Source organism: Lycium barbarum, chromosome 10, assembly GCF_019175385.1.
Source record: "Lycium barbarum isolate Lr01 chromosome 10, ASM1917538v2, whole genome shotgun sequence".
NCBI classification, from domain to species: Eukaryota; Viridiplantae; Streptophyta; class Magnoliopsida; order Solanales; family Solanaceae; genus Lycium; species Lycium barbarum.
The window spans coordinates 7,856,454-7,871,796 of record NC_083346.1 but is presented as its reverse complement, the minus strand read 5'-3'; the positions used below and the strand labels follow the sequence as shown (position 1 = coordinate 7,871,796).

The following is a 15,343-nucleotide window of genomic DNA, read 5'->3' as shown; positions in this document are numbered from 1 at the left end:
GGCTTTATCAAAAGGCCACCCTTGTTTAAACCCTATAAATTGTTCATTTTTGAAACTTATAAATCGTTCCTTGACTTGAACATCATGACTTGGTTCCTAGAGAAACTTTAAGGGAACGTTTGATATGTTGTAATGACATAAATAGTCATGGGATAAAAATTTAGTAATGCTTTTTCTGATATGATTTAAACACCAATTTCTGGTATAACATATATCTACCAAACTACCATGTGGTGGAATAATAGCACCAGGATTAACAATTCCTGAATAAAATAATAATAATGATAAAAATACCTTTGAGGTCCTCAAACTCTTTTTCTAGTAATTTTGCAAATAAATAACTTCTTAAAATGACATACAACAAACTAAACAACTAGAATTGATCCTAAAATGATTAATCCTAGCATAACTTGTTCGAATCAAACACCTCCTTAGTGACATATGTTATTCGTCCCAAAAAAATTATCTTAGTTTGACTTGATACAAAGTTTAAGAAATAAAAGAAAACTATTAAAATATGTGATGCAAAATAAGCCTTAGATATTTGTGTGATCGTAAATATCTCTCTTATATTATTTTTAAATATCTTATTAGCTGTCGTATGCCTGCTAATTAATACAACAGCCACTAATACAAGAGCCGCCAAACGTTGCACGTGCAAATCACGTGCTTTACTCTTCTACCCTTTTTACAGCTACACCATTATTCCACCACACCTCTATACACTGTAATGTAATGTCTAGCTCTACAAAATTCTCTCCTGTTATTCAACAACAATTACACCCAAGAAAATCAAACCCATCTTCCATTTCAACCCTCAAAGTTCCAAGATTGCTACTTTTACCCCCAATTTCTTTAAATTGTTCAAAAATTCACTTGGACTTTAGAGTAAGAGCTGAGATTTTGGAAAATCAAGAAAATCTTAATGATGATTCACCTGCTTCAGTTCAACTTCAACCCGTTTGTAGTGAACCCGAATTTGATCGGGTCATTGCTGATGCACAACAACTTGATGAATCTGTTGTAATTTTATGGTACGTTTATTCGTCCTTGATATACATGTATATGAAAAAAGTTGGTCCGATTTTTTTTTCCTTGTTGGAATATATTAAAAAAATCAAAAGGGTCATTTTTAAATTGGATTTAGAGAAAAGGGGTTTTTGCAAAAGTTTTTTTTTTTTCTGGTTTCCCTATTTTGCTATTAATGTGTAGAAAAAGTAGGTCAAGAACGTTTTTTTCTTGTTGGAATAGATTAAAGAAATTGGATTTAGAGAAAAGGGTGTTTTTTTAATTTTTAATTTTAATTTTTTTTGTTGGTTTTTAATTTTTCAGTTGCCTTTTGTACCAAAGCAATTAGAAAAAGTAGATCAAGAATGTTTTTTTCTTGTTGGAATAGATTAAAGAAATTGGATTTAGAGAAAAGGGTGTTTTTTTAATTTTTAATTTTAATTTTAATTTTTTTTGTTGGTTTTTAATTTTTCAGTTGCCTTTTGTACCAAAGCAATTAGAAAAAGTAGATCAAGAATGTTTTTTTCTTGTTGGAATGTATTAAAGAATCAAAAGGGTCATCTTCAAATTGGATATACAGAAAAGGGGTTTGCAAATTTTTTTTTTCTTGTTTATAATTTTTGAGTTATCTTCATTCTTCTGTACCAAAGCAATTGCTTGCAGGTTATTTTGGGTTTGATGCAATTTTAATTTGGTGCTGGCACTGTGGAAATGATGTGTTTATTTTGTTTTTTTACCATGTTATATTGATAAAATGAGTGGTTACTTTGAATGGCTCAAGTATAAGTCAGCTAATAGCCTGTTTGGCCAAGCTTCTTGGAAGCCAAAAGTGCTTATTTTAGAGAAATTTAAGTATTTGACGCGTTTAGGAAAAAAATAAGTGTTTTTGAGAATAGAAGTTGCCTTTCGGAAGCTGAAAAAAGTAACTTTTTCCCGCGTAAGCGCTTTCGCGACTTTGCCCAAGCACAAATTCTGATTGGCAAAAGTGCTTTTTAAATTGATTAGCCAAACACAAATTGATACTCTCCAAAGTGCTAACATCTAGAAAGCACATAGGAAAATACCAATTAGTGAGAGATGGCATGCAATGACAGGGCTCAATTATGCATTTTGTTGGTGTCTTAGTTCGTATAATGTTTTATATGCTAGCTATCCTATGCAGATGAAAGAGTTTCTTGTAAAGGTTACATGCTTGAAATTTAATACTGATGTTCCTTCCTAGGAAGTCATTTGATTTTTAATCTAGACGTCCTGTATCTGGATGCACAACATTTACTCTTTTATTTGTTTGGATTAAGGCTCCTGTTTCCTAGTGGATCGTTTTTCCCATGACCTAAAAGATAGAAAAGGCTGAAGTTCATGTCGATATCTTGTGGTTGAGCTTACAGTCTTTTGGATTTGCTTCTGTATATAACATTCAATGTTAGCTATGATCTATGGAAAATTAACTTCTTTCTCCAACAGATGTTGTTACTCTTATCTATCCATCTCCAAGTCATCAAACCTTTCTTCGATGTGCTTTAATGCCATAGATAAACATTTGCCCAAGATGAAACTTTTGAGAAAATAATAGAAGAGATATATTGATGGTTTAGTCATTTAATGAATACAAGATAGACCTATTGAACGTGTTAAAAAGAAGATACATATGATACTTCTCCAATGTAGGGCAATATCTAACTTAAAAAGTTGCACTTCTTATGTTCTCACTCTAACATCCTAATACTAGTCACTTGACATTTAAAACGCACCCTCAAACTTAAGATTGGGGAGTTTTCTTATTCTCAAAACACGCGAATATAAACAATCACCAGAAAATTGCGTGATTACCTCAGTTCCTGGAAGCCTATTCAAAACGTTATGGTCACCAGCATCTCACTGAAGAAGTCATGACCACTGCAATCTCACTGGAAAAGTTTTTGGATAAATGAACAACAGCCGAAAGAATGACCAAAATACTGGTTGGAATAATAACAGAAAAAAAAATTGATATTAGAGAGAAATGTGATATAGTGATGACTTGATGAATACAAAATACACTATGGTCATCAAATACAAGAGATGTGATATTTGCTCAATATAGAACAATATCTAAGTATCTAACTTAAAAAACTTCAACGCTTCTAATACAGTGTTGTCAAAGGCGTGCTTAAGCCCTGAAGCGCGGCTCAAAACATGTTGAGCGCTTCGCCTCGCTTTATTTGCGCTTTAGTGTCATCAACAAGGCTCTAAGACATACTTTTCCTTGATAATGAGCCTCTCTATTTCAATTTATCGTAATGTTTTTACAATTTCGTTGTCCATATATTTGTTGTTCATGCTTATTATCATTAGTCTTGGACTAAACATATATATATTTGTATTTTTTCACCATTGCGCCTTTTTTCATTAAAGCCCACGCTTTAAGCGCTAAAGCCCCAACTGACCTTAGAGCTTTTTTGCGCTTTTTGCTTTTAGTAACACTGTTCTAATATATAGCTCTAACATTCTAACACGATCACTTAACATTCTAAAGCCTTATGTTTTATTCTAGCATTTTTTGCCCATGAAATTGAGGCAAAGGAGAACTCCTTTTTGACCTTTCACCTTCAATAATTATGAAGCATAATGTTCATGTATACTCATAAGGAAGAGAGAAAGAAAGTTGTTGTTTTCCTACTTACTTTTTTTTTTTTTTTTTTGGATGAAGTGGTATTAATCAAAGGCATCAAGAAGATGCAATAATTACAAGATATAGCATTTGAGCTTACAAAAAGAAGACTGGCTGGCTGTACAACAAATATCTAAGCCAGAACTAATGAGCTAGTAAAATCCAAAAGTTGATCTGCATTACCTACAGGGACCAATTTGGTCCAACTAAACAAATTGGCAATACACCTTGCTTTCAAAAGATCTAAAGGTGTTGACACCCCCTGAAAACATCTCCTGTTCCTTTCTAACCAGATACACCAAAATATGCAAGCTTAAGCTGGTACCATGTTCCAGATTTATCCTATTCCTACTTACTTTTTTCATTATGCCCTGTCTACCGCGAGCATAGCCGGTTAGAAGTGAATAGTTTAAATTGTCATATTCAGTCTCTTATCGTTTCCCATGTAAAACAACTTTGGAGTCATAGAATTGGAAGGTGTTTTTCCATGAATATACTTTTTTTACTTATAGGAGACAGAAACATAAGCTTTTTCTACTGATGCATCTTTGAAAACCTTGAAGAGTCACTTTTATGGCCCTGCAAAAGATTGAAAAACCATTGTCTAAAATATGTATGTGGCATAGGGTTTTCTTATGAAATAAAAATAAACACATATAGCTGCTGTATTACGTATTCTGCTGGAAAAGGTTATTTTATATACTATATATGAAATATTATCGAGAAAGAATTTGGTATTTAGTTGATGTATAAATATATTTGAATCTACAGGAAGGCAAGCTGGTGCCGCAAATGCATATACTTGAAACCAAAATTGGAAAAATTGGCTGCTGACTACTTCCCAAGGTTGTGCTCTCTTGCATTTTCCTTCAGATATAGCACTTCGCAATAAAAAAAGCTTTATCTAGGCCTAAAGTATCTACTTTCTTTGCACTTCTATTGGTTCTCAGAACACGCTTTCACTCTGTTGATGTCAATAATGTTCCACACAAGCTTGTGGTTCGGGCAGGAATAACTGTAAGGGTTTCTTACTCCAAACATCTTCCATATGCTTAATGTCTTTTTTGCTATGTGATTAACTGATTATTAACTGCAAAACCTGTAAAACTTATAAACACCATCTTTGTAACTAGCGCCTTTGCAGCATTTTCTCTAATGAAAACATAACAATTCTTATTTATTTCTGAACTTGTCAATGATTGTAGGTAAACCAATCCTATAGTACTTTTTCCTTAATCCAACGGATACTTGCTACATTTTATTTTTTTTGGTGTTTGGGGGCGGGGGGAGGATCTACTTTTGGTTGAGTTAGATGCCGAAGCTGGATGTAATTGCTATAATTAGGGGTGGCAAAGTTAGCCCATGAAAACATGACTAGCCCAACTCGCTTAAGTTTGGGCAGTCATTTGACCCGCCCATTTATTAACTCGGTCTATTTTAGCCCAACCCATTTCAACCCATCTAAAAATTGGGTTGATATGTAGCCCAAATCGACCCATAGAAACCCTGTAAGAATATTTTCAAAAGGTTTTTGTTTGTTTGTTTGATATGTCTATACTCATATAATATATAGCCATAATAAAGAAAATAATAGTTTTATTAGGTACTTAAACAATTATAAAAGAACAAACAAAGAAATTAAAACTTAGTAAGAATTGGGCAGGTTGGGTTATGACCCACTTTTTAGTCCAAGTAGCTTTTGAGCAGGTCATTAACCCTCCCATTTATTAACTCAGCCCATTTTGACTCGCCCATTCGACACCCCTAATGCTATCTGTTAGGTCTAATACCTAACCTAACTCACATTTCTGAAAGTAGATTATAATTACAGTGGAGGTACATAGGTAACATGCACTATGTAGATGCAATATTTTTTTGGTGAATCAGTAGTATGCAGACAGTGGCTAGAGAATCATAAATAGGATGATGGGGCGTGGTTTGTATCTGAAAGTTGATGAAGTGTGTTTAGAAAATGTTGGACATGCACATGATTTCTGAAGTTAGAAATAAGATGGATGATAGGTTTACCCCTAGATCATTTAACTAGGCCTTTTACTTTCGGGCCATCTGGCAGGGAGCAGGAGAGATGATTTTTCCACCCCCACAATAAACATAAATTTCATATGTACAGCTAGCATGCAGCAGCCATACAATGCACACATCCTTTACTTGCTAAATAAGTGTGCTTCTTGAAACACTCCTTTTCATTAATAAAATGCTTTTTTTTTCTTTCCATACGTAGAAAGTAGTACTGTTGAATCATTGGAGTTATTTTATTAGTTAAGTGCAATATTGTGGTTCGACTTTATTGGTATCCATTTAACGATGTTAAATTCTACCTTTTTCATGTGTCCAAATATGTGTGGCGTCAAAACCTAAACAGAAAATGCCGACTATACAGGTAACAAACTCTATCTGTTTAGCTTCTCGACACCTAATTTTGGTCTTATACGTTTTAGCTTCTATTGCTTTTACTATTTTCATGGTCAAACATGGTGAAAATGTGACTTTTCTGCAGTTATGGAGGGATGGAAAGAAACAGGCGGAAATAATTGGAGGCCACAAAGCATATGTAGTTGTTAGTGAGGTCCGCGATATGATTGAAAATCAAGATAATTTGTGACCTGAAGGCATATCCTATACTTTGAGAATCCATTTTTCCAGTTTTATACAAGTTCTGAAGATGCCATTCAAGAAATTCTTTCACTTCAGATATACTTTTGAAAGGGTAACTATACACAGAGATTGATTTATTTATTTTTTTCCAAACATTCAAAGAGGAAGGTGTTTATTTCTTTTCCTGTATCCTGTACATTTCTTGAAAACAGCTCCGGGGATATAAGAAGTTGGTCAAGTGCAAAATGTCCATTATATTGTAACTGTTTCTGTACTAATTATTCTGTGAGCATCATTTTGAATTTGATTGTAAACTGGAACAGTTGTTTGATATTGAAAGTTTTATTTTAGATGTTTAACCGTCTAGTATCCGATATCTAGCGGGCTCGATTAACCCCGATTCGTACTGGGTAGGTCCATCAGGGGGAAGTGCAGACAGCAGAGATACCCAAATTTAGTGCCACTGTCTAAGTTAAGGCCGAAACAGGTATATCTACTTTGGAACAACTTCAAACATGTGGCGTTTGAAGTTCTGAAGTTAGTTTTGACAAAGTGTCTGAAGTTATATATGGCTGAAGTTCAGGCATGTTTGCCATATTTGGCCGGTGGCTGGCCTGAACCCAGTGTGTCAGCAGTACGCAAAAGATGAGAAAGTGGCGAAGAAGAAACTACATCAGAATGAAGTGCTACACTATTAATAGAACTAAGTGCCATACTATGACTAGTTGTATTTGCGGCTGTTATTAATCTCTGTTTAGCAGCTCCTCTTTGATCAGCTGTATCTGAAGTTATTTCGTAGTGACTAAACATGTAATTTTTTTAAATAATTAGGTATAGTTAAAATAGTAGTGTCCAAATAGAATATTTTCTAAAAAGAATGCGTCCAACTAGGGCTGCTTATCGGGCGGATTGGACGGATAATTACGCTTAACGGTTCGGCTTAACGGTTATCGACTTTTAAAAGTGCTAATCCGCTAGCCAACCTATAAGATATCGGTTGGTTCGGTATTGGATTAGCAATTATCGGACGGTTATCGGGCGGTGTATCGGTTAAATCTAAGAGAAAAATGAATGATAAAATCACATGTAGTCAAGAAAATTACCTGCCTTTAAATTGAGTCAAAATGTAATACTTTTACCTTATAGGTTATAAAGAAGATATTGATATCCTCCAAAAAAAAAAGGGGGGGGGGGGGGGGGGGGGGGGATAGGAATATAACCAAGAAGATTGAAATGTTAGATTCAATATTAGTAAAAATGCCGTAGCAAGTAGCAACAGTTTTCCAAGAAAATTAGCAAACTACAATATAGGCAAACAAGAAACAGGGAAATGAACTACTTGATAGAAAACAATCAGGTTTCACAATTAACAGAAATAGAGATACATATTTTAGGTTGAGGCTTTAGCTTTAGGTTTACAAATTACAATCACAATACATATTTTATTTGTTAGGGCTAAGAATATAAATATGACAAATTCTTAACGAATTAACGGTTTACCCAAAAAGAAAATTGAGTAATCCGCCCCCGCACCGATAAGCCGATAACTATAAAATTTTAATCCATTCCCCAACCGCTGATCCGATAACGCACTGCCATTAAGCCAATAAGCCAATTTTGCGGTTGGGTTATCGGTAGCGGTTCGGTTTTGAACAGCCCTACGTCCAACAAAATGGACAGAAAAGAAGAATATACCGATCTCTGTTGTGTCGAATTGATTACACAAGACTCCCCTTAACCATTTGTTTGCTCGGATTGTTCTTCTTTTGGGGTGGTCTTTAATTTTTGGCCCTCAAATTGTTGGTCTTTAATTTTTGCTTTCCTGAAGTCTATATTAGAGTGATTAAGGACATGTATGATGGAGCCAAGACCCGGGTGAGGACGGTTGAAGATGACTGTGAACACTTCCCAGTCACGATGGGCTTGCACCAGGGGTCTGCTCTTAGCTCGTTGTTGTTTGCTTTGGCAATGGACGCATTGACAAGTCACATTCAAGGAGAGGTGTCGTGGAACATGTTGTTTGCAGATGAAATTGTACTTATTGACGAGTCGCGGAGCTTAACGCGAGACTGGAGATTTGGCGACAGACCCTGAAGTCGAAGGGTTTCAAGTTGAGCAGGACTAAGACAGAGTACTTAGAGTTAGGGGTGTTCATGGTCAGGTTTGACTCAGTTTTTTATTAAAACCAAACCAAGCCAATTAAATCGAGTTTTTTAAATATACAAACCAAACCAAACCATTATAGTATAAATTCAATCGGTTTTGGTTTTGTCGGTTTAATCGGGTTGGTTCGGATTTTGCGGTTTTTAAGGAAGTATTTTATAATGCAAAGAAATTGATATAAGTAAGGTGAAAAAATGAAAATAAGATACAACAATTATGGTGAAAGCAGTATCACATTCACATCAATGCTAAAACATTCATTCCCTATCATTTTTGTTTAAGGACATCTTTGTTTGTTTAAGGACTTCAAGTTTCGCACAAAGATTTTGTTTTTATTCCCTCTCATAGCAGCAGAGACATAACCGAAAATGTAAGCAAATACTACACAAATTTGTCTCATCATCTCTTTGTAAAAAGAAAAAGGGGAAAAAAAAAACTCTTAGCTTCATTCCCCTAAAAATGTGGTGGAAATAGTGTAAGAACATCACCCAAGAAAATTGTTACACTTTTCTTTCTAATTATTTGAATTAGTATTGGACTTGAAATGAACCAAAATTATAAAGAAGATACATAATTTTTTTAATTAATATGCAAGATATATATACATATATATATATTCGGTTTGATTCGGTTTGATTCGGTTTTTTTAGGTGTAACACCAAACCAAACCAAATGTTAATCGGTTTTTTAAAATTTAAAACCAAATCAAATCAAACCAAGCTAGTTTTCGGTTCATTAAGTCGGTTTGAATCGGTTTACCGGTTTGGATCGGTTTTTCGGTCTCATTTGAACACCCCTACTTAGAGTGCAAGTTTAGTGCTGGGAGTCAGGTCGAGAACGAGGACGTGCAGCTAGACACTCAGGTCATCTCGAAGAAAGAAAGTTTCAAGTACCTAGGGTTGATCATCCAAGGAAATGACGAGATTGACGATGATGTCACACATCGTATTGGAGCGGGATGGATGAAATGGAAGCTCGCATCGGGGGTGTTGTGTGATAAAAAGGTGCCGCCTATACTAAAGGGAAAGTTCTACAAAGCAGTGGTTAGACCGACTATGTTGTATGGGACGGAATGCTGGCCAGTTAAGAAAGCTCATGTACAGAAGATGAAGGTAGCAGAGATGCGGATGCTGAGATGGATGTGCGGGTATACCAGGAGAGGTAGGATTCGGAATGAAGTGATTCGGGACAAGGTGGGTGTGACTCCGGTGGTGGATAAGATGCGGGAAGGGAGGTTGAGATGGTTCGGACATATACATCGGCAATGCGTTGATGCGTCAGTGAGGAGGTGTGAGAGGATGACAGTGGTGGGCCTGAAGAGAATAAGAGGTAGGCTAAAAATGGCCTAGGAAGAGGTGATTCGGCAGGATATGACGCTACTTCAACTTACCGAGGACATGACCGGTGATAGGAGGGGGTGGAGGTTGAGTATTTGGGTAGAGGACTAGTGGGGAGCCGAGAGGATTTCTTTCCCGTTTTAGGAGTATTATTACCCTGCTTCTATGTGTTGGGTCTTGTCTATCTATGTTGTTTTATCATGAATTCCTTGCTCTTGTTATTTCTCATTTTCGCGTTCCTTTGATGTGCTTGTCCGTATCTGACTTTTTCCCCTTGTTTTCCCTTATTTTCTTTTGAGTTTCGGTGACAGCCTCCCTACCTTCCAAGGTGGGGGTAAGGTCTGCGTACACTTATCCTTCCCAGACCCCACATTGTGGGATTCAACTGGGTATGTTGTTGTTTTTGTTGCTTAAAAAGGTGGCTGAAAATACTTCGAGGTTTTGGGTTCAAATCTCCGCTCAGTCAAAAAAAAAATCGCAAGATAAGGCTTTTGCAAAGAGTCTACCTTATAAATCAAAGTCTACTGGAGCCGGCAAATTTTTAGTTATGCCTTAAGGCAAATTCTGCCGTCTCCGGCATAGGTTCTATGTAACTTGGTCAAAATAGGCATAGGTTTCTTGCGAAATTATTATTATTTTTTATTCTACTAAATTTTGAACTCAGAACTTTAAGATATTTTCGATTATCTTTTTAAGCGAAGGGCAAAAATTAAACCGTATGAAGTACAATCGTGCAAATTGGCCACTGGTACAATTCGACGCTCATGGTGCGGTCTAGCTGGCGGTTAATAAAACTGGAACGAATCAAACTTGATGGATAAGGTTAGTTGGTCAAAATATGTGCACAAATATAAAATGGAGGTGACTTTGTAGAATGATAATTGCTGAAGAAAGTGGTGGGATGTTAGTTCAGTTAAGAACATCTTGATCCCATTCGGTGTTTATAAGTTAGGGAAAAGGGCCTGATTTACTCCTCTACTATTGGAAATAGTCTACATTTATCCCCCGTTATACTTTCGGCACAAATTTGCTCCTACCGTTACAATAGTTGAAACATTTGCCCCTATTTTTAACCCCCTGTCCCTGATAGTATAACGGGGGGTAAATATGAACCTTTTCCCAAAGTAGAGGGGTAAATCAGGCCCTTTTCCCTTTGATTGCCGATTCTTCTATTTTTAGATAACGTTGCAGGTTTCCTAACTAGTTCTGATTTGCTAAAAGAACAATATACACAATAATTTTATGCAAAAGTAAGACATTGATTCATCCAAAAGAATGTTTTACAATGGACATATTATAACAACAATTTATCCAAATGAGGGCATTAATATTATAACAACAATTTATCCAAACGAGGGCATTACATTATATTCATCCAAACAAAGACATTTAAAACAACTTCATGATATTATTTTTCAAGTTACACCAAAAACATAAATGGGTCAACTTTGGATGACAAAGTAACAAAGATGTGGATGGTAACTATAGTTTCATTGACACTTTTCGTGGTTGTCATTACAGCTCCAATGATGAAGTGATTGCCCTTATGAGACTAGTATTTATGTTTTTGGTGTAACTTGAAAAATATTATCATGAAGTTGTTTTAAATGCCTTTGTTTGAATGAATGCAATGTAATGCCCTCGTTTGGATAAATTGTTGTTATAATATGTTCATTGTAAAACCTTCTTTTGGATGAAGCAATGTCTTACTTTTGCATAAAATTATTGTGTATATTGTTCTTTTAGCAAATCAAAACTAGTTAGGAAACCTGCAACGTTATCTAAAAATAGAAGAATCGGCAATCAAAGGGAAAAGGGCCTGATTTACCCCTCTACTTTGGCAAAAGGTTCATATTTACCCTCCCGTTATACTATCAGGGACAAGGGGTTAAAAATAGGGGTAAATGTTTCAACTATTGTAACGGTAGGGGTATAAATGAGTTGATAGTATAACGGGGGTAAATATAAACCTTTTCCTAAAGTAGAGCGGTAAATCAGGCCCTTTTCCCTATAAGTTAATACTAGGTATAAGTAAAAATATTAAAATTGGTGATTAACCTTTTTTTTTAAATTTCGGCTTGATAGTATTAAATAACCTTTATTTAATAAGTACTATATAGATGTATATGTTTTGAATCTGTGATTTTTAAATATTTTAGGAAAGATTACAGGTTATAGGTTTTTCCTACATATATGAATACTTAAAACTAATTTGGTATTCTTTAAAAACAAATACTCGTCTCAAACATTTCAAGATTATTAGATATATTATTTTTAAAATCCAGATGGAGTTCTACAGTTGGTAATTAATTTTTCTTAAAATGGTGATGTTTATATATCCACAGTTATATAAGATGGTAGAATGTAATAGTTTAAAAGAAAAAGGGCATATGAGTTTTATATACTCCCTTGGTCGTGAAAAAGATTATCTTAGTTGCTATTTGACCAGTCACAAAATATTTTTTTTTATCATAATCTTTTCAAATATTTTGAATTGTAAATATTGCTACTCATAATACTTTTTATGTAGTTTCTAAATATATTTTAAAAAAAATTGTATGTTCAAATTCATACCAAACATTAGTTGTCATTATGCTCCAAACTAAGACAATCTTTTTGGAACGGAGAAAGTATATTTTATATCATAATTATAATTAATTAATATGTATTTTCAACTTAGTGTATTACTTAATTATGATAAGATAATATAATTTGGTATAAATACTGAATTTGTTGTTTAGAAATGTCTGGGTGAATAATAGGTGAAATAGAAGAACCATACAAAAGCCATTATCACATCCTTTAAGTGCTTAAACTTGGAGTAAATTATACGGGTTTCTCTCCTATTTATCACGATAACGAAGAATCAAATTTTCATTATATTGATTTTTTTTTCCAGTTCTTCTTTCAAGTATAGGATAACCCCAAGGGATTATTATTTTTCCTACCATTTGGGGCTCTTCCTTCAGCACCCCCATGGGGATGGTCTAAAGGATTCATAACTACTCCTCATATTACGTGCCATTTACTTGGACAATGCTTAAATCCAACTCTGCCTAAACTTTTTTTGGTTCACCTCAATATTTCCTACTCTTCTAGCTATTGTTGAACAATTTTTGAATATCAAACATACCTCCTCCCCAAAAGGTAATTTTATTGTGGTCGATTCTCTAGTATGAAGTCTTTATGCTTAAAACCTCGATTCAAGTAATCATTTATTTCGTACTGCCAGAAGGGTGGATCTGTCGTTCTAATTCTTCTCGGGAAATTCCATCCACAAACGCAAAGTTTATGGTGACTGATATTTTCCATCATCATTTAGCTATTGCATTTATTTATTTCCGTTATTAGTCTAATGCATGAAATCAATTTCAAAATTAGACACACTATGAAAGATCTTTTTGATGCACATACTCCTTGAGGAATGATTGGGGCATGTATATAAGATTCTTTATGACATAATCAACTATACGCTTAATTTTCAATTAGATCATGCTCTAATTTCTATAGAAGTTAATCTTCTTTCACTTTAGACAAATAATGCCAGAAGTTTGCAAAACTTTAGACACAGATTTTTGCAAATTCAATCCCCTATATCTAAAGTGATTCCAAAGCGGTTGTATTTGCAAAACAATTTTAACTTCGACTGCAACTAGAATATCGGTCCCAAATCGGATACTCCCTTAATGTTACCTTATTCATAAAAAAAAAAAAAAAAACGTGTGCGCCCTAAAAATGGTGTGCTTAGTTTTCCCAAATCCAAGAAATATTTGTATTTTATTCGGTTTTTAGAAGGAAACCTAGTGATTTGTGATTCATGAAATGACGCGTGGTCTGGTCTTTAATTTTTGTCTCGCTTAACAAGTCTTTAAAAGATGACCTACATTTTCCAAGTTTTCTCCGCCCGATCGTCTTCCACTATCAGTTGAAGCGAGACTTCAAAAACTTAATTTTCCTTCTATTAAAACAACCTAGAACTTCTGGGAACAGAAATCATTGCTCCAGCTCTTCTACACTATTACCAACTCATAAAGCTATGAATTTTGAGGAAATTTGTAGTCTACCTTGTCATTGCTCCTCACAAGATATGGTAAAAGTTCACAAGCTTTTATTTTCTTTCTTGTTCCTATAGTGTTTTAATTGATTAACGTCCTTAACTTATGTTCTCGTCATCTTCGTCGATTATACAAAAATTATTGCTTGCTAAGAACTATTAGAAATTACCAAGATTTGATAATTTAGAATTAAGATGTCCCTTACCTGTTTGATGAAATGTTAGAAAGATTTGGCAATTTTGTTTCTTTCTCATTTTGGTTTGGACCAATGTTGTACTCGGTTTGCAATACATAAAGAAATATCTTGACATTAAATAGATTGAAATAAAATCAAAGTAGGTTAATCTTGATTTCTTCCAAAGTTGAGTATCCTAGAGTAGAGAGGTACCGGTCTTCATTTAGATTCTCAAATTCATTGATATTCGTGATGAGTTCACTCACTTGGTGAATTTGTTAAGTTTTCAATCACTCCCACATTTTATTCTAATTCTAGAATGTGTTTCATCTTTTATTCTGCTCGTTTCAGCAGTCTATGGTATAGAACTGCACTGGTTTATATAATTATTCCCCTTCATAGTTCTTTTTTTGTCGAAAGTAAAAGTTTTCATTCAACCAGCTGAAAATATTACACCCCTGCTCATTTGAACTTTAAGACAGGACTACAAAATTACACTATATGTAACTTCTTTATCTACTGATTACCTATTCTAGCATGGGTAATTGTTGTTTTTGTTGATGAAGTTGATAGTATGTTGGGACGAAGGGAAAATCCAGGAGAACATGAGGCGATGAGCAGAATGAAAAATGACTTCATGGTGAATTAGGATGGGTTGCACACAATGGATACTGAACGAGCTCTGGTACTTGCAGCAACAAACAGGCCATTCGACCTTGACGAGGCTGTTATAATGCGACTGCCACGCAGGTTGATGGTCAATTTACCAGATGCTCTAAACAGAACAAAATTTCTAAAAGAGATACTCGCAAAAGAAAACTTGGCTCCAGATGTTGATCTGGATTTAGTTGCAAGTATGACAGATGGATATTTCAGAAGTGACCTTAAGAATCTCTGTGTGGCAGCTGCATACGGGCCCGTTAGAGAGATCCTAGAAAGGGAAAAAAGGAACATGTTGCCCTTCACATTTATGGTTATAGGGACAAAATGCAAATGATGCGGTTATGTATTTAGAAGATATTTTTTTTTTTTGGTATTGCTGCAACGGGAAAAAAATTCAAATATTTTCGTTGGAGCAATGAAGAGCCTAATTAAGATCCCTTCATATGACTCAAGAACTCTTGGAAAGTATTCTTTCTCCAGTTGCTTCTCATTATTTTAATGATCTTTAAATTGTGCCTCGCGATCAACGACTCTTTCCTTTAAATTGTGCCTCGCGAGGTCCTAGAAAAGGAAAGAATGGTTGATTGTGAGGCACAATTTAAAAATCATCACAATAATGAGAAGCGACTAGAGAAAAAAATACTTTCCAAGAGTTCTTGAATCATATGAAGGTATA

At 34.7% G+C, this 15,343-nt stretch overlaps 2 protein-coding genes across 2 annotated transcripts; both read left to right on the top strand.

The window, feature by feature from the left end:
• Window positions 1–706: 706 nt before the first annotated feature.
• LOC132613917 (thioredoxin-like 3-2, chloroplastic) lies at window positions 707–6,633 on the top strand. Its single transcript, XM_060328212.1, has 5 exons — window positions 707–1,034; window positions 4,430–4,504; window positions 4,609–4,675; window positions 6,042–6,059; window positions 6,177–6,633. Exons 1-5 carry the CDS (start codon window positions 736–738, stop codon window positions 6,279–6,281), a joined length of 564 nt encoding a protein of 187 aa, XP_060184195.1. The 5' UTR covers window positions 707–735; the 3' UTR covers window positions 6,282–6,633.
• An 8,035-nt stretch (window positions 6,634–14,668) lies between these two features.
• Window positions 14,669–15,001, top strand: LOC132612677 (uncharacterized). Its single transcript, XM_060326790.1, has one exon. The coding sequence runs from the start codon at window positions 14,669–14,671 to the stop codon at window positions 14,999–15,001; it is 333 nt and encodes a 110-aa protein (XP_060182773.1).
• The last annotated feature ends 342 nt before the right edge of the window (window positions 15,002–15,343 follow it).

Excerpts from the sequence above, each read along its gene's own strand:
- LOC132613917 (XM_060328212.1), top strand. The coding sequence starts at position 736 with ATGTCTAGCTCTACAAAATTCTCTCCTGTTATTCAACAACAATTACAC. Across the intron at positions 1,035-4,429 it reads GAATCTGTTGTAATTTTATG|GAAGGCAAGCTGGTGCCGCA; the intron begins GTACGTTTATTC and ends TTGAATCTACAG. Across the intron at positions 4,505-4,608 it reads GCTGCTGACTACTTCCCAAG|AACACGCTTTCACTCTGTTG; the intron begins GTTGTGCTCTCT and ends ATTGGTTCTCAG.
- LOC132612677 (XM_060326790.1), top strand. The coding sequence starts at position 14,669 with ATGGATACTGAACGAGCTCTGGTACTTGCAGCAACAAACAGGCCATTC.